Source organism: Garra rufa, chromosome 1 (assembly GCF_049309525.1).
Source record: "Garra rufa chromosome 1, GarRuf1.0, whole genome shotgun sequence".
Taxonomy (NCBI): Eukaryota; Metazoa; Chordata; class Actinopteri; order Cypriniformes; family Cyprinidae; genus Garra; species Garra rufa.
Window position 1 is genome coordinate 49647138 of NC_133361.1, and position 20197 is coordinate 49667334.

The 20197-nt window shown below is 34.4% G+C and overlaps 1 protein-coding gene across 1 annotated transcript in view; it reads left to right on the forward strand.

Annotated features, from left to right (window-relative positions):
• Positions 1-20197, forward strand: part of tanc2a (tetratricopeptide repeat, ankyrin repeat and coiled-coil containing 2a) — a 187539-nt gene that overhangs the window by 83896 nt on the left and 83446 nt on the right. Inside the window, exon 3 of the mRNA XM_073832716.1 lies at positions 11716-11813. Within this exon, the coding sequence (XP_073688817.1) occupies positions 11750-11813 (64 nt within the window). The 5' untranslated portion in view covers positions 11716-11749. The remainder of the gene's footprint in view (positions 1-11715; positions 11814-20197) is intronic.

Below are 20197 nucleotides of genomic sequence, written 5' to 3' on the forward strand. Positions count from 1 at the left end.
ACACACACACACACACACACACACACACACTATTACACTTGTTTGGAGTTGTTAGGATTTACGTTTTTGAGAAGTCTAATAAAAAACAGTAATATTGTTGTCATTTATTATCATTTATTTGTCTTATCATTTATCTTTTTTTATTATCAGTGTTGAAAAAAGTTATGCTGATTAATATTTTTGTGAACATTATAAATTTTTTTTCAGGACTCTTTAATGAATAGAAACTTCAGCAGAACCATATAGATGGGTAGATAGATAGATGTATATGTATGTATGTATGTATTTATGTATATGTGTTTACTTTTATTATACATGTATGTATTAAGTCACATGGCCTCCTTTAGCTGTTTGCTTCCAGTCAGACCAACAGGCTTTATCGTACATGCACCGAACTGTCAAAACTCACAGAAACTTAAAGCCCTTCACATCAGCGGTGAAAGGCGAGGAGACACTGGCCAATTATTTTGACTGTGTGAATCAAAGTAAGAAGTGAAGCAGGGAATTCTTTGAAAAGCAGTGAGAACAAACGGGCAGGGCCTCTTTTTGAAGATGTGTGGACTCTTTGATTTCAGGCTCTCCATTAAATCTGTTCAAACCCTCGGCTGCGGAGACGGCAGATACAGCTGCGATGCCTCATGCCCCCCACACCACCTCGCATCACACCCGCCCAAAACCCCCTGCTGCTTCTCTTTCTTCATGGGGTTCTGCCTGGTGCGAAACTGGTTTGCAATTTGTTTAGATAAAGCTTCATTTTCTGGTAATTATCACACTACAACGTAGCCTGTGGCACAGTTATGTCGACTTTAGGTTACTAGTGAGATTAGATAGAGAAATATTGCAACTGAATCCAGTCAGACATTTCGACCTCTTATAGTCAAATAATTACTTTGGGAATACATGGTTTAGTGTTGTTGGTGGTGGATGAGCATTACTATGGTGAAGTAGCATAGTATTTCATGCCGTGTTTCTGTCTGTTCTGATGAATTGTCACTATTGGTTTCTCGATTTTTATTTTTCTGTGTGATGTCTATGTGAACTGTTCTCATAGATGAGCTCTGTTGACTTACAGGGAGAATAATGCACACTATTCTGTTCTCAGTTTGAAACATGACACACCTGCACGGCTCAGGTGATGTCTTGACTGTTTGTCTCGACTGCTTGTTTACCCTGGGAGTCGTCGCAGTCTCAGACAGCAGTTTCAGTCTTGTTGGCTGGCTTTGTGAGAGTCAGGATGCACAGGTTTATTTGGAAACAGAGTTGTGTTTACAAGTTCTCAGGCTGCTACAATGAACACTTCTGAGGAAGAGCTAGCTGTTGGATTTGCCAAAATATGTTTACTCCTGAATGCTTCCCTTTTTTAAATATTATTATTATTATTGCTGTTGTTGTTGTTATTATAATTATATAAATATGTATGTAAATAATGGAGTTGGTTGGTATGTAATGTTATGTTTTTCATATAAAAAAAATATAATAAGTTTTATTATTATAGATAAAAATAATAAGTTAGTATTATATTTTTTATAGACCGTTATTTAAAATAAATAAATAAATAAAATAACAGCAGAGCAGAAACTATTTAAACTGTTAGTATTACTATTGTTATAAAAATAACATAAATAACCTATAAATATTATTGTTAAACATTTTTTACGCTTTTCTGTGCAGAAAAATGGTAAATAATATATATATATATATATAATATTATTATTATTATGATTATTTTTATTATTATTCTATGTATTAATGATATGATGGTGTATAGTGGTATATGTAATGTTTTATGTGTATTTTATTTTTATTTTACAAACATACAGTACTTCTACACTTGTGTGGGGTTGATAAGACTGAGAAACTTTTATAAGAAAAACATTAATATTGTAATATTACAAAATAAAATGTTTTATATTTTTCATATATTTCAAAATGTATTTTGTTTTTTTTTTTTGTAAATTTTCTAAAATGTTGGTATGTAATATTATCCTATTCATGTAAATTAAAGTTAATTATATGTTTTTTTAATTTACACATATTTAATAAAGTTTTATTATTATTGTGGATAACAAATTTCATAATAATTAAAATAATAAATAATAAAATAATAATAAAATAATATCAATAATAATTGATAGTAGTATAGTATTGTTATAGTCTGTTATTAATAAAAGTAATGTAAATAAAATAACAGTAACAACAATTAAAACTATTATTATTGTTATTACTATAAACATAACGGAAATAACTTAAATATTATTAAACATTTTAAGGCATTTCTGTGCAGAAAAAGGCTAAATGCAATAATCTTTGTCATTTTTGTTATTGTATCATTTATATATATTTTACAAGTTTTATTTAAATGTATTATTTATTATGTCATGGTATATACTGGTATATAAAAAAAATGTAATGTTTTATGTGTAATATATACTATTTATTTGTAGCGTATCTTTTTATTTTATGTTATTACAAACATATATACACTACTTTTATACTTGTTTGGGGTTGATAAGATTAAGAAAATATTGTGTAAATGTGAAATACAAAATAAAATGTTTTATATTTTTCATATGTTTCAAAATAGGCCTATAATTAATTTCTGTGAGCCAAAGCTAAATTCTGTTATGTAATGTTGTATTATTCATGTGAATTAACGTCTATTCTAATAATTCTTTCAAAATAAAAGTCTTATTTATATAGATAACAAGAATAACAACTATTATTGTTAGTAGTATATTACTCTTATGGTCTATTATTAATAAAAGTAATAGTGTAAATAAAACAAAATAAAAGCAGAATAAAAATTACATAAATAACCTATATATATATATATATATATATATATATATATATATATATATATATATGGTATATACTGGTATATATTAAAAAATATTTATTTGTGACTTCTATTATTTAAATTTATTTTATTTTACTGCAAATGCATATACACTACTTTTTAGTATGTGGTGATATATTGAATATTCAAGCTTTTGATTTTACTTTATGACAAAAAATAAAACTAAAAATCATAGGTGGTCCCTTTGTATGATGGTCAAATAACGCCTTCATATCCAAGTGTAGACTCAGTTTTAATGTCTTTATGCCAATCTAAAATATACTTTCCTGAGAGAATTTACTGCTGCTTACCAGAAGAAAATCCGCTTTTCCGTGTGAAGTTTCTTATGCCAGTAGATCAGGATCAGGAAGCATCAGTAGATGGAGTGTGTATGTGTTTATAAACAGCACGGAGGAGTTTGTTTGAGGGCCTTTTTCTTTTTGGAGCCCAAGTATCTGCAGGCACTTTAGAGCTGCTGTGTTGTGTTTGGAAAGGAAGTGATAAGGACAAAAGGAAGCCGTTGTGTGTATGCGTAGCTCGTTGTGTGTGTGTGTGTGTGTGTGTGTGTGTGTGTGTGTGTGTGTGTATGTGTGTATGTGTGTATGTGTGTGTGTGTGTGTGTGTGTGTGTGTGTGTGCGTGTGCGCAGGGGCTTTAACTGCATTTCCCCCCTCGCTCTGTGTGAGGTTTTCTCTCAAGGAAAGGAAAATCTCAGGTCAGACTGACACCATTGTCTCCTTCTGAAAGTCTTCAAGTGTTTCATGGAGAAACGCAGATGAATTAGTGTGAATAACACACAAGTGGCACCATTGACCTGTCCACCGGCCCTAGTGTGTGTTTCTACACGCTGTCGTACTTTGGGAATGTGCCGTATGCATTCATATCCGTACCCATCTCCCATTCTTTGTTGTTCTTCTGCGTATGAGAGAGTGTTTTGTTTCTATTGCACACGACCCAAACCTCGTAGTCACGAGACGGCACCCCTGTCCCCCACCCCGCCTTTCCCGGCACGCACAGCTCTCATTGGCTTTGTAGAGCAGTAGAAAACAAACAGCGTGCGATTCCTGTAACACTGCGCTGTGGGAGGCATTAGTCAAAGGGAGAGACTGTATAAAATATAAAGCTCTGCGGCTCTTGGCTCTTAGTCATTCATGCTCCTGTTGAATCCATCAACCTCAAAACGGTGGCTCAGGCCAGCGGGTTTTATATGCCTGCAGTAGCTCTCCAGTAACGCTCTCTGACTTTTTTGACTTTTATTGGCTTTTTAGATCTTTTTGCGGTGCAGATCGTTTATTAATTAAAAATATCCTCATCATTAAAGTTTAGGCTATATTTTGATGGATGTAAAGTCATCATTAGTGGGCGGTTAGTTAGTGATTGTGATTGCCATGGTCAACCGTAGTTTGATTCTAAGGGTTTATAATATATATTATGTGTTAAATTGATTATTTATTTATAAACATATTTTTAATGTTAATTTTTTATTTTAAATGTATTTCTAAATTATTTATTTGTTTATTTTGAATTTCTTATTTATTTATTTATTAGTTTTAAATTGTTTATTTTACATTTCTTTTTGCTTATTTTTTATTTATTTTAAAAGTATTTAATTTTACTTATTTATTTTAAATCTTAAACATAGCTTAAATTATTTATCTTGAAGAGATTTTTTATTTTTATATATTTTATATTTTTTTATTAAACATATATTAAATTGTTTATTTTAAAGTATTTACTTATTTATTTTAAATCTTAAATATATCCTAGTTTCTTTTAATTTATTTTATTATTTATTTTCAAAATATTTTTATTAGTTATTTATTTTGAATAGTTTATTTATTTTTATTTTATATATTTATTTTTATTTATATATTTTAAATATTATAATATAAGTCTTAAATTATTTATTTATTTATTTTAAATAGATTATTTATTTTTATTTTTAGATGTTTTTATTTTCATTTGTTTATTTTACATCTTAAACATGTTGTGAATTATTTATTTTAAATTATTTACTTATTTATTTAAAATATATCCTAACTTTTAATTAATTCATTTGTTTTAAATATTACATTAATACTAACTTAAATTATTTATTTATGTTCAGTTTCTTTTTACTTATTTTTTATTTATTTTTTAAAAAGTATTTTAATTGTATTTATTTATTTAAAATTTTAAACATATCCTAAATTATTTGTTTTATATATTATTTATTTATTGTAAATTGATTATTTATTTTTAATTTCTTATTTTTTATTTATTGTCAAATTATTTGTAATGTTTTTATTTATTTATTTTAAATGATAAAATTATTAAATTATTTTAAATGATAAAATTATTAAATTATTACATTTATACATTATTTTGAAAGTTATACATATCTTAAATTATTTGTATTTTTTAAATTGATTATATATATATATATATATATATATATATATATATATATATATATATATATATATATATATATATATAATTTTAATTTATTTATTTAAAATCTTAAATATATATTAAATTAATTATTTATTTTACATTTCTTTTTACTTTTTATTAGTTTTAAAGTATTTTTTATTATTATTTAAAATTGGTAATTTAAAATGTAACCAATTACAGATGATGATGATGATGATAATAATAATAATAATAATAATAATAATAATATTTTAATTAAAATAAATTCACCACATATAAACACATTCTTATAAAAATCAGATTAATCTTTGTCATTATTTTGTGTTGTGACTGAGTGCTGTTTGTATTTTCCAGTATTTGAATTTGCATTCATTATCATGCTAAATAAGGATCAGTATTTCTTTATGTGTGTGATGAAAATTGATCCACCATCCCTAATAGCAGTGTTTCTGAAATCTGTATGTAACCACTCATTATTGTGTTTGGTGCCACTAATGTTAGCTGACCACTACTACTATGTGCAATAGCATGCGGTTAAATTGAAGAGAGCAAACACACTTCCAGTTAGCGTTTTAGATTATTGCAAACAATTTGTTGCTACTGAAAGGAGCTTAGCACTCCCATTTCCCCCTCCATGAATCGTAGCAGCAGTATTTTCAACAACCTGCCGAGTGCAGTAAGAAAATGGCTGTCATTTACAAGCAGCGGCTCCCAGCCAGACTTCCATGTCTGCGACTAACATGACGTCCCTCCTGCTGTGGCCCATCAGTCCGGAAGATTCCATCATCGTCATGCAGGCTGATAACTTGTGGCGGGATACCTTCAGACAGTCTGTGGTGTTTTTTTTTTTTGTGTGTGTGTTAACAGTGAATTAAGGAATCCAGTATTCCTGCTTCAGGCCGCTTTGATTCTGATAACGCCGGCTGTTTCTCAACTGATTGCAGAGTTGAAAAAAGCTCAGACTGTCTCCAGTTTGATGAGGAAGATTTTGTAGCTGATAGAGCATGTAAATCTCTCTATTTTGATGCCATAGGCCTTTGCAGGTGTGTGTGATTTAAGCAGCCTCTGTTTTGATTGCTAATAGCTTATTTGTTCAGAATGTTCATAATGTGTTAATCTTTAGTCCAGTGAGTCACTACCTGATGAGCAATGCGAGGTCAGTACAATATGTTCATATGTCACTTACAAAAGCATCATGGTACACTAATTGTTTCAAATGATAAATACTGTAGGTATTAGTTACGGACTCATATTAATTATGAACCCTTTCCCCTGAGGTTCTATCTATATGCACAACAGGTCTTTCTGGTCCTCGAATCTGATTGGCTTAGAGGATTGCGATATTCCAGTGATAACAGAGCTCCATCCGTTTCACCGAAAATTTGCTTTGGTGTTTTTGGAGATGCGAGCTCCAGGGCGTCAGCCATCGTTCAGTGCTCATGAGCCTGCTGAGAGCAGGCCAGATCTTCTGGAGTTTGCCTTTGGCTCTGATGTGTCTATAGTGGTTAAACATGAGATATAATTCATTTTTTGGTAAATCTAATTGTCTTTGGTCTCATTAATCTATTATTTGTTCCAGAGCAAATAGCTTTGGCTGAGGGCAAAATCTCCCCACGTTATATTTTATGTAACTTTAATGCTGTATATCAGAGCGCTGCCTTTGTACTTTTGACTGAATTTGCTTAATAAATTTTTTGATGGCCATTGTTGTTTATTAAATATTATTATTCAATAAATAAATAATAGTAGTATTTCATAATAGTATTTAGTATTGAGAAACATTGTGTGTGTGTTCGTGGTGATTTTAGTAAAACATTTTCCAGCATTAGATGGTGACAAGAGACTGTATGAGTGAGTCAGCAGTAAAGACTTATATTGAAAGAGACTGAAATGCTGTTGTAAACAAGTTATTTTTTACTTTCATCGGCTTGTAAGATGCAGCCAACAAATGCACTAAACAGTGCTGTCATTGGAAATAACAGCTAACAGATGAAAGGATAGTACGACAAAGATATCGCTCTCCTTAGCGGACATTCAAACTAATGTTTTATTGTGAATATGAGATTTAGCTGAAGAATGAATGCTGTATCCGATGCCGATTATCACACTTTCTGTGTCAGTCTCTCTCATAATACTCTACATAAAGCTTTTAATACAGTAATACAATAAGCTTTCAATGGAGCAACTCAATGTTCCTTCGTTACTAGTAAAGTGACATTTTGCAATTGGTAACGGAGGCTTATGATCAGCTGTATCAAACTAAGATTTGAATCTGTGGCGGAAGGAAGTAGTTCCACACAAAAGAGGGTTTCTCAAAGACACTCTGTTGTTGTTTCTTATGTCTTTACACACTCGTGCCGTCAAACTGTTGTAAAAACGCAATATCACACTCGTAGCCACGCGATATGGCTCATATGTCAGATATATCTTCAATTGTCTGTCCTACTCTGTGCTGATAGCCCTTCTTGTACTAGTAATCCAGTTAGACAATCTCTCACAGACCCCTCTCAGCTAGATGGGATTAACAGCAGACACACAAGTAACAAAGCTGAACATTTGGCTTTGTCTCACCAGGACTCTGTTCAGTTTCTGGCACACTTTTGGAGTGTGTCATTCATCCCACTGCTATTGTTTAGCCCAGACAAATATCAAGGAGAGAAAGCAAAGCATGGCTAAGTCATACTCATCCCCCTGCTCTCCCACGAACACTTGCTGCCTCCGTCAGGACAGACCTCAGAACCAAACAGACAGATAGATGGACTGCTTTCTTGGTGACAATTGTGCAGCAGGTTTTCCTTAAGCCTCACACTGAGAACTAGTTACAAACAGTTTTTGATAAACGAGCAGTTTGGCTATGTTTTTCCAAGATTTCTCCCATTTTCTCAATTTTTAAACAATATTTATCATTTTGATTGTTAGTTTAACAGTTTATTTTAAGCTGTGTTTTAGTTAGTAAGCTCTCATTTGTGACCCTGGACCACAAAACCAGTCATAAGGGTCAAATAAATAAGCTTTCTATAGATGTATGGTTTGTTAGGATAGGACAATACTTGGCCGAGATACAACTATTTGAAAATCTGGAATCTGAGGGTGGAAAAAAAATCAAAATATTGAGAAAATCGCTTTTAAAGATGTCCAAATGAAGTTCTTAGCAATGCATATTACTAATCAAAAATTAAGTTTTGATATATTTACTGTAGGAAATGTACAAAACATCTTCACGGAGCAAGATCTTTACTTAATATCTTAATGATTTTAGCATAAAAGAAAAATTGATCATTTTGACCCACACAGTGTATTTTCTGCTGTTGATACAAATATATCCGTGCTACTTAAGACTGGTTTTGTTGTCCAGGGTCAAATTTGTGTTTGTGTATTTGAAGATCAGTCAAATCAATCAAATGAAGATTGTTTCATAACTGATGGAGATGCAACGGAGGAAAGGACTTGGTAGCTTTCCTCAGAATTCAGAAATATCATAAAAATGAGTGATAGATCCTTCTACTGCTCCGTTGCAGATGCCATTTTTCACTCTCCTAACTTTCAATCTGAGTTTCTCATTAGTTTGTGTGTCAGCTTTTCTACAGACCTCATTAAAGCGCGTGTCCAAGTATGAGGGACTGCTTTGGGGAATAGTGTTAGTCTCGTCACTCTCGTGCTTAGGCACGGTTCGCTCGGCAAACAGCAGCAAACCTCGCTACACTGAGTTATGTCTTCTCCGTTCTTCATCAGCTGACAGAAGCACAGCCTCAGGATAAGGTCATCCTTTTCTTCCTCTCTCATCTTTATTCAGAAGCTGTTGCACACCCCTTTTTGCTCTCGATCCATCTTGTCTCGACTTCTTTCTACCTTGTTTGTCTGCAACATTGTAGATGAAATTTTCAATTTGAAAAATGACTAGAAACTTGAAAAATAAAAGCTTAAACTGTAAAAGGTCTTATATTTGAATCTCAGATAAGCTGACTTTTTGAGAAAAAATAGCGGGGGTTGTGTTGTATTTTGCATTTTATTTGACTTGATTATCTTGACCTTGGTTGTTCTGCATTGTTAACATTACACTTTTTATTCCTCCTTCACATTTGGCTTCCAGCAGGTGAAGAGACTTCATCAGGGTGTCAAATATGCAGAATGTGCTCAGGAAAAGTTTCCACACTTATTAAAGCAAATTGATACATTATTATCTTCAGTACTGCTAAAAGATTTGTGACCCCCACTGAATCATTTTCACAGTCAGGCTTTCTGCCAAATCTGGCCCCAGCAACATATTAGCATGAAATATGTACCAATGCTCGATCAGCGAAAGGGTGCATCGAGAAGAACAATATCTGCCTGTGGATGTTGATTTGAAATGCATGTGTGCACATACACACAATCCCCCCCACAAAGACATCTGTTTTTCATTTGTGTGACCTCAGTCGAGATCACTTTGGAAAGTGTGGAGGCCCAGATTAATACTAGAACACTGACAAGAAAAAACTGAGTACATGCAGAGGATGCAAACTTCTGTCTGTCTGTCTATCTGTCTGTCTGATTGTTTCTTCTTTGTTCATCTAACGTTTGTTTTTAATTTGTTGCATCAATCTATTGTTTGTTTGTTCATTTAATCTCTTTATCGGTAGTTTTGTTGTTTCTTCTCTCTATCGTTCTGTACTTTTTTTCCTATTTTTGTGATATTTGTCACAGTAAAACATACTTATTATTATATTACTTTATGCGGACTATTTCCTTGCTAGGCTACCTTATAACCATAGTTTGTTCTGTTACGTTTATTATAAACCTTTTTGCCAAAAAAAAAAAAAAAAAAAATCAGAAAATGTTGCAAACTGAATTTGAACTTACAGTTGATGTCAAAACTTGCAGAATATGCAAAATGTTGATTCTTTTACAAAAACAAGAGGGATCATATAAAATGCATGTAATTTTTTTATTTAGTACTGACCTGAAAAAGATATTTCACATAAAAGACCTTTACATACTGTACAGTCTACAAGAGAAAATACCTGAATGATCCACAGCTGTGTTTTTTTGTTTAGTGATAGTTGTTCAGGAGTCCCCTGTTCATCCTGAACCGTTAAACTGGCCACTGTTCTTCCACAAAATTCTTTAGGTCCCACAAAGCCTTTGTTTTTGTTTTTTTAGCATTCTTGTGTATTTTAACCCTTTACAATAATGACTGTTTGATTTTGAGATCCATCTTTTGACATTGAGAACAACTGAGGGACTCATGCAACTATTAAAGAAGGTTCAAACACTCACTGATGCTCCAGAAGGAAACGCGATGCATTAAGAGATGGGGGTGAAACCTTTTTTTAATTTGAAGATCAAGGTGAATTTAACTTATTTGGTCTTCTGGGAAACATGTAACTATCTTCTGTAGCGTCTACATACTAAATGAAAAAAAAAATGATACCTAGGCAAAATAAGAAAAATGTACACATCTTCATCAACTGTTCAGGACAAACAAGGGACTCATGAACAACTATCACAAAAAAACCCCCAAAACATTAAGGTAACAACAAAGTATTAAGAATCAAGAGTATGTAAACTTTTAAATGAGGTCATTTTTATGTTTAATTTTTTATATGTAAACATCGTTTATGTGAAATATCTTATTCAGGTCAGTACTAAATAAAACATAACATGCATTTTGTATGATCCCTCTTATTTTGGTAACATTTTGCAGATTCTTCAAGGTGTGTAAACTTTTGACCTCAACTGTGAATCACTTGCATGGACACCATAGCTCCTTTTGTCAGAGAGGTTGGACTAACCACTAGATGACAGCACCCAACATTCTATTCTATTCTATTCTATTCTATTCTATTCTATTCTATTCTATTCTGTTCTTCATCTATGTCTCCATACTTGTGACTTCAGCTGCACAAAGACCTTCTGCAGCAGCAGAACAAAGCGTCTCTCTATCCTGTGCTGTTTCACACATATAAACACACACACAGCTCATACATGAAGCGGTAATTAGCAGCATCAGGGTGTGATCCCTACGCAGTGTGGGTGTTGAGTGAGGCCTAAAATAATCCAGTGAAGAATGACGAATCCCACGAATGAAACTCATTATCAGCTGCGGCGTTCCAGCAGGCTGAAGGGCTCTGTGTACCTGAAACATATAATCACAGGCTTCCAAAAATCCCCTCAGTAACTCTTTGTCTAGACTTCAGAACTGAAATGCGTCGAACATCCCCAGTCGAGCTGCATTTGTAAAAAGATCAAAGGCAAAAAGGCAAAGAGTTAGAAAGTGCTTGTGTTGTTACAAATCTTATTTATAGATTCAAACATAGTGGCAACTGTTATCATGTACTGTATATTTGGTGCTCACTGTTTGTGCAGCATCATTTTTATTAGTAGTAGAAATGTATAGTTTCTGAGACTCAAAAGTGCAAGTACATTCAAGTTTTTTTGCTTGCTTCTCACACTATTGTGTTATTCCCCTCTCTCTTTGTGCAGATCTCTCTATAGCCCGGTCCAGAACTGTGCAGCCATGTTCAGGAACAGTCTGAAGATGCTGCTTGGCGGCAAATCCAACCGCAAGAATCGAAACAGTGGTAGGTTGAGTTTTCTTTTTTAAATTTGGAAGCTTCCCTACAACCAAACCACCATTAGTCTCATTGAGTAATAGTGTGTTCCTGTGTTCATGTTTGTCTAAGTACTTATCTGTCAGATGTCTGCTGCAATATCCAGGAAATAAGTCACACCTGAATATACAGTAAGTTGCACTAGGTCAAAACGGCATTCAGCTTTTTGTCATCACAGGTGTCAGTTTTCAAAAGAGTCAAAAGAATCTGGGGGTAAGATAAACCTCTCAAGCTTATTGCATTTGGTAGAAGAAAAGTGGGGTAAAATGTGTCAGTGGGTAAGCTATGTCCTATGTTTATCAAAGTAATTAAAAAAAGAAGCAATTTTCCTACATACATTTATTATCAAAGTGACCTTTTCCTTTTTCTAGCTTTTTCCGTTTACGCGTTAGTCAGAAATGTAAATGATTTAGCTAAAACAGAATTATTAAGTGAAGCTCTTTTGCCAAAATGGTAGCTGTAGGGTAAAGTGTGTTTAAATATTCTGATGATTAAACCTTTTTTGGCTTATATATGAAAAAGTGGATCATGTCTAGCAAATTAAAAAAAGTTAACAACTACGCTCCTTGAGGTCCCGTTCTGTTGTGCTGAAGTATTTTTGAATATTAAATGATGCGTTTCTGCATGTCTGTGTGTGTATTTTAGCCCCTCAGAGAGACTTCAGGCTTGTGTTGAGAGGATTACAATAGCCAGAAGCAACTGTTGGAGTGAAATTAGGATTCTGTCAACGTCTGCAAGTGAACCGAGCCAGATGAAAGTTCCAGTGAATGGAAATAAATGGTGCTGCTCAATGAATGAGCACACACTTACAAAACGTATTTTGCTGTATTTTGCTAGTGTAGCAGAGTTTGAAACTGTGTATTATACAACATCCCGTTTTGCTGCCTGTTGACTGTCTTGATTTTCTTCTCCTTCGCTTAAGGCCTGTTTTACACCTCAAAACTGCTTTTAGCAGTCATATTAATAGGTTACACTTTACTTTTCAACGTGATTACGTAATGCGTGAAGTCCAGCTAGTGCAAGATGAGCATTTGTGGATAAAAAGTATACAAATTAATTTTTTTAGGAAATGGACGATATTTTTCTTGGACTTATTCTTCAGCTGGGATTGTGTAGAGCCATTTGAAGCTGCATTGAAACTGCAATTTGGACCTTCAACCCAATGATCCCCATTAAAGTCCACTAATTTAATATCTTTAATTCTAGAGTGAACCAATCCTTTAAATTCAATATTTAATATAAAATTGCTTGTGTGTGCGAAACAGGCTTAGGATCTCAGATATGCCGGAGAGGGACTGCGGTAGTAAGAAGTGGAGATCTCTGTGTACACTCTTTTCAGGATTGTGTGTGATGGATGAGGAGGGTGTGTGTGTTTGTTTCTCTGTGTGCTTTCTTGTTAGCTGTGTTTGCTTTTGATTTTCACTGGAGTTTGGCTCTGTGACTGCAAGGGCGTCCACGACTGCAAACTTTTGTTTACCACACACAGGATGTATGTGCGCTCAAAACACACACACACATACTTTACCTCCCTTCATACTTCAGGTCTGTCTGAATCTCCCATAAAGCTTTAGGCAAGCAAGTGGCAAGTCTGACTTACCCAACAGACCAGCCATTCACCTCAGTGAGATGTGTATCAAAGGGCCCTCACACTTCCCAGAAAGACCTCCTGTCTTTAGTCGGTGTCCTCAGACTGTGGTTGAAATTCATGCTAGTTTGGTGACGACTAGAGTCATTTTCTCTTCAGGGCCTCCAGCTCCCCTAAAAGCCTGAAGGGGCCTTTTTAATTCCAGTGTACTTTAGGGTGTCATTACTGTCACAGGTTTAGATAAATGTATAGCTGTTTGAACGGCCCTATTGAAAAAATGACAGAAGTATATAGCATTAGAAACTATATGAGCTGTTAGATACTATATGATTTAGGGCTTCATTAAGCAAATTATATGTAAGTTTAATCCTGAGAAAGAGTAGTTAACATAAAATGAGAGTAAGCAGTATAATGGAAGATATACTGGAGAACCAAGATTGTGGTTCTAAGACTTTCATTGGTATTCAGACCAAAATTACTCTTTGGTGGAAATACTACACTGACAGTTTTGTGTTGTCAGATTGATTTTAGTGAAATTGTTCAATCAAGTGGTTTTAAAGGGATAGTTCACCCAAAAATGAAAATTTGATGTTTATCTGCTTACCCCCAATGCATCCAAGATGTAGGTGACTTTGTTTCCTCAGAAAAACACAAACGAAGATTTTTAACGAAAACCGGTGCAGTCTGCCAGCCTTATCATTGACGTGGATGGGCACCAAACCTTTAAAAGTAAACAAAAACATGCACAGACAAATCCAAATTTCACCCTGCGGCTCGTGATGATACAATGATGTCTTACGACACGAAACGATCGATTTTTGTGAGAAACTGAACAGTATTTATATCATTTTTTACCTTTGATACACAGCCACGTCCATCTGTCATGTGCACGAGTTTGGCATCAGTCACGTCACATGAGCACGCGCTCTGGCGTAGAATACGCAAAAGCCGTAAGGGGAAATCAGTTAAAAGTCCCGGATGAGTTTGCGCAAACTAATGTAATATTTTAGCTTTAAATCGGTTTAAACAATCAGGATACGCGCAAGTAATTACCATTTTGAATAGCCGCTATACCCACAATCTCTGTGCTCTGTGTAAACAATGAGTGTCGTATACATGCGACAGATCGCTCCCGGAGTTTGCGTATTCTACGACAGAGTGCTCATGTGACGTGACTGATGCCAAACTCGTGCACATTACAGATGGACGTGGCTGTGTATCAAAGGTAAAAAATGATATAAATACTGTTCAGTTTCTCACAAAAACCGATCGTTTCTTGTCTTAGGACATCAATGTATCATCACGAGCCGCAGGGTGTAATTTGGATTTGTCTGTGCATGTTTTTGTTTACTTTTAAAGGTTTGGTGCCCATCCACGTCCATGATAAGGCTGGCAGACTGCACCGGTTTTCGTTAAAAATCTTCGTTTGTGTTTTTCTGAGGAAACAAAGTAACCTACATCTTGGATGCATTGGGGGTAAGCAGAAAAACATCAAATTTTCATTTTTGGGTGAACTATCCCTTTAAGTGAACTGATTTACTACAACAATTCACAGAACCATTTGAACCAGTACCATTTAACTAAGTGCCATTTAACTACTTTGTAGTAGTTGTATCACATATGTGACCATGGACCACAAAACCAGTCATAAGGGTCATTTAGATGTATACATTATCTGAAAACTGAATAAATAAGTTTTCCTTTGATTTGCTCGAGATGCAACTATTTGACAATCTGGAATCTGAGGGTGCAAAAAAAAGATACTAAAAAGATAAAAGGGAAAATCGCCTCTAAAGTTGTCCAAATTAAGTTCTTAGCAATGCATATTACTAATCACAAATTTAATTTTGATATATTTAAGGTAGGAAATTTACAAAATCCTGAAAGTCAGAACTGCGAGTTTATTTCCCGCAATTCCGAGGAAAGAAAGTCCGAATTACGTTTATATCTCACAATTGTGCGGAAAAAAAACAGAACGGCGACATGCAAACTCCTGAGAAAAGTCAAAATTACAAGTTTATATACCGTAATTACGGGAAAAGTTTGTATCTCATATTATAAGTCGAACTTGCGAGTTTATTTCTCACAATTTTGAGAAAAAAGTTAGAATTGCAAGTTTATTTCCAGCAAATCTGAGAAAAAAGTCAGAATTGCAAGTTTATATCCCACAACTGCAAGAAATAGTCAGAATTGAGAGTTTATATCTCGCAATTGCGAGAATGAATAGCAGAATTGTGAAATACAAACTTGCAATCCTGAGAAAAAGTCAAAATAGGGAGCTTATATACCGCAATTGTGAGTAAACATTTGTATCTCGAAATGATGACTATATAACTCACAATTTTGAGTTTATTCCTCACAATTCTGAGGAACAAAGTCAGAATTGGAAGTTTATATCCTGCAAATGCGAGGAAAAAAAAATCAGAATTGTGACTTAATATCCCACAATTGTGAGTAAAAATTTGTATCTCGAAATAATGACTATATAACTCACAATTATGAGTTTATTCCTCACAATTCTGAGGAAAAAAGTCAGAATTGCAAGATTATATCCAGCAAATGCGAGAAAAAAAGTCAGAATTGCTACTTAATATCCTGCAATTGCAAGAAAAAGTCAGAGTTGCGAGTGTATATCCCGCAACTGCAAGAAAAGGTCAGAATTGCGACTTTATATCCTGCAGTTGCGAGAAAAAGTCAGTTGCAGGTTTATATTCCGCAATTGCGATAAAATTTATATCAGGCTATTCTGAGAAAAGTTGTACACTCACAATTGCGAGAAAAGAGTCAAAACTGTGAGATAAAAAAAATGCCTGAGGCTCTTTTGTACTTCAAATCAAAGTGGCAGTTGATAAGTTTGAGTGTTTAAAAGTGAGGATTAAAAGTGTCATTCACATACACGGTTCTCCAAATGAAAAGAACAGGATGCCATACACTTGAGATCTAGATGTCCTCAAACCCCAGTTGTCCTTTTTAAATTCATTCTGCTTGAGTTTTCAAAAAAGCCTAGACACCAATTCTTAATCAATGCAGAAGAAGTGTCCTGTTGTTATGAGGCCGGTGGGTTTGTCTTGTTTTGTATTACAGCTGTGTTGTTGCACTCGTCTTTGATCTCGTCTTTAGACTGGAGGATTTCCACAAGGCTTTGTCATACAGTAATAGCGCTCTTCACTCTGCATGTCTCCACGTATCCTGCAGTGCTACATATGTGGAGTGCCTGTGTAGTTTCTGGTGTCATTTTTTCATTCCTTCCTCCTTTCTTTTTTTCTTTTAGCATTTAGTTTGATGCAAATGCAGCTCTCTCGGCTGAATATATTTGCCATAAATTAGATCTGCACAGCCAGCAACTTACAGAGCACAGCAGAGGAACTGAGCTCCACGGTGGAAGAAAAAAACACGTGTCGCGGGGCGATTGATGGTTAGCCTCTAGACCCCTCAGACATCGTGAGCAGAATCCTAACAGTCTCAAACAGCTGCCAGCCGCATTGACCCGTGAGCCCTGTGTGCTTTGAATACGATGCAAGCCTGGATAAAAACCGCAGGTGATATTTTGCCTGTAGTTTGTCATTGCGCTGGCTGATTTTGACAGATGTGGTTGCGGCAGGTTTGATTAGTGTAATTATTTTTATAGAGAGAGAACTTTAAACAAATACATGCTGGCGAATGCTGATATTGGAATATTTGGATAATGGGTGGTGAAACTGATATCTGTCCTGTTTAATCGGACAAATTTGTTTTTAAATTGATACCAAAAACCAATGTAAGCTATGGAAGTCACTGTTTAGGGTCAAACAGCACACAGTTTCCTTAGTCTACCTACTGTTTAAATAAATAAATTTAAGAAGGCATGCATATTCTTTTAGTTTTGTATATTTGGGCAAATTTTAGCCTTTAGCAGCATTTAGTATTTAACTGGGATGGATGGATGGATAGACAGATCTTCAAGCCTGGTGCTCAGCCCTTCTTGCAGTAGCTACACTCTTAAGAATAAAGGTGCCTTAAAAGGTTTTTCACAGCGATGCCATAGAAGAACCATTTTTGGTTCCACAAAGAACCATTCAGTCAAAGGTTCTTTAAAGAACCATCTCTTTCTTACCTTTTTATAATCCGAAGAACCTTCTTTCGCCACAAAGAACCTTTTGTGAAAGAGAAAAGTTCTTCAGATGTTGAAGGTTCTTTATAGAACTATTTAAACCAAAAAGGTTCTTCTCTGCCATTGTGAAGCACCTTCATTTTTAAGAGTGTAGCCAATTGGGTGAAGCCCAACTCCACCTGGTAATTGCAGTCTTTTCAGTAAGCTGTGTTTGGGAAACCCAATCAGGTTTAGCAAACCTGTCATCGTGCTTTAATGAATAGAGCCCCTAAAGCTGTTGACTTTTTGTAGCTGTTGGATTTCAGAATTCACTTCTAGTCTTTCAGAAGAGTAGTAACTAGTCATTTAGCAGACACTTTTTCAGTTATTTATTACAGAAGCAGTAACCCTGGTGTGCCTTACACAAGCACAGTGGTGTGACTCACGAGTTGGCGTCCTAAACAGGATCATGAGTTGGGATTCGAACCAACAACCTTTTGGTTTCAAGCCCAGATCTTTATCCATTGAATCACCTCTCTATGCCTGGGGTCAATCTGTTACTGCTGTTTATAGTTCTGTAATGCAAAGTCTTCTCTAAACTTGCTAATTTTGTAAAAAATACCCCATAATCCCTTTATTTCTGGCAAATTCTCTCTTGTTTTCTCTTCCCACCATTTTCCTGTAGCTCTGCAACTCTACTCCAAAGTCACTGTCCTTTCTTGCTGACAGAAACTGGCTTTCGGCCCAACCCATGGTGACGGCATGCCAAATAGGGTCTATTAATGTGGAAAGTTCTTACTTCAATTTTTCTCCTGAGAGAACTGTATGGAATCCATCAGGTTGATTGAACACAGAGATTGGAGATTTTCAAATTTTAAGACCTGTTCACGCCAGTCTTTAACTATATTGATGAATATGAAGATGACTATAATGTTCAGCTGTTACTATCGATTATTTTGGTAATCGATTAATCGGTCGACTATTTTGACGATTAATTGAGTATTCGTATAATTATAATACTTTTTTATGGTAATTAATATAGATTTGTGGTTAATATAGAATTCAACATGTTGATTAAAATTTCAACACACTTTGGAAATTCTCAAATGTTAAGACCTTTTCACATCAATTTTTAACTATTCCGATTACTATAAAGATGACTATAATGTATGGCTGTCACTCACAATTATTTTGGTAATCGAGTAATCGGTTGATTATTCAGATGATTAATCGAGTATTCGAGTATTTGAAGTTTCAACACACTTTGGAGATTCTCAAATGTTAAGATCTGTTTACACACCCATTTTTAACTATACTAATGACTATAAAGATGATTATAATGTAATGTATTTTGGTAATCGAGTAATCAGTCGATTATTCTGACGATTAATCGAGTATTTGGATAATTATAATTCTTTTTATTTCTTTTTTGTGGTAATTAATATAGACTTAAGCGAACAATAGCCTTTAAAATGACTTAAAATACATATAGCAGTGAGCCAATAATAATTAGTTCAAATAAAGTATCAAAAGCAAGTAATCATGTTTTTGTGTAATTCAAATGTCCTTTTAATCTGTAATGTTTGGCCATTTTAGAGCGAGGGTTTGAGCATTTTGCCTGTTACTCGACACAGGCAAAATACAGTCTAAGATTTTTTTAAATCGATTACTCGAATTGAATCAATGAAACGTGACGGCTCTACTATAGTAATAACTATATTAACATCTACAACAATGAACAGTATGTTCTGTTATATAAGCATATGGTGCAGTTTTACATGCTCATTAACTGGAAAAAAAACATAATGAAAGCTGTTCCAACAATATTGTTCCTTTGAGTTACTATCGTAGTAGCTTTGGTGTGGATTTCCCTATTCTTAAAGAATTATTGTGATTATTAAAATGTTATAGTTACTGTTATAGTTATATTTATGTACTTATATGAACGTCCTTTTAAACCCTCAAGATGAACAAACCTATGAAGGCCCTAGACTGGTCCTCTAAAGAAAGATTTGTATATCTTTAAGGATTTTAGTCTCACCTTATCAGTTTGGGGTTTCATGTATTGTGTTTCGGGTTGTTAAGGTTTGTGAAAGGAACAAAAGCGGATGATAGGTAGATGTACTGGGGTCTGTACTGATATACTGTAGATCTCTTTAGCATGTTTCCAATCTAGTAAACAACAGACTGCAGCTCTTAATCAGATCTTAATGTCTCCTAATAATCCAATTTTATTGTTACATTCTGGCAGATACATGAAGCACATGGCCTTACTGGAATAATCCAGAATGGACCTTCAGGAATGTCCCTGCGCTGCCAGATTTGCTTATACTATGGCTACCCGTTTGCTGGTCCTTTCATAAAGGTCCATCAGTTTCAACTGGAGTTTGCTGGAGGGTCACTGAGAGCCTCTAATTCATCAAAGTCTTCATTCCAGGGTTAGACAAGTTCAACCCTAATCTTGATGGCCTTAGAGAGCCACTGTCCTCCTACCCATTTTGTTTAAAAATCTTGAAAAGGGTAATCTATAAGCTTGTTTGAGATGCATTGGCACTGCACAGACCATTCAGCTATTTATGCTTTTGAATTGCAGTTGTGGCATTTTGATGTCATAAACAGATCGGTTGATGTAGCGCCAATGCATCTTGAACAAGCCTAATGTCTTCAGGCCTACTAAGACAGATGAGGTTTTTTCGGGGT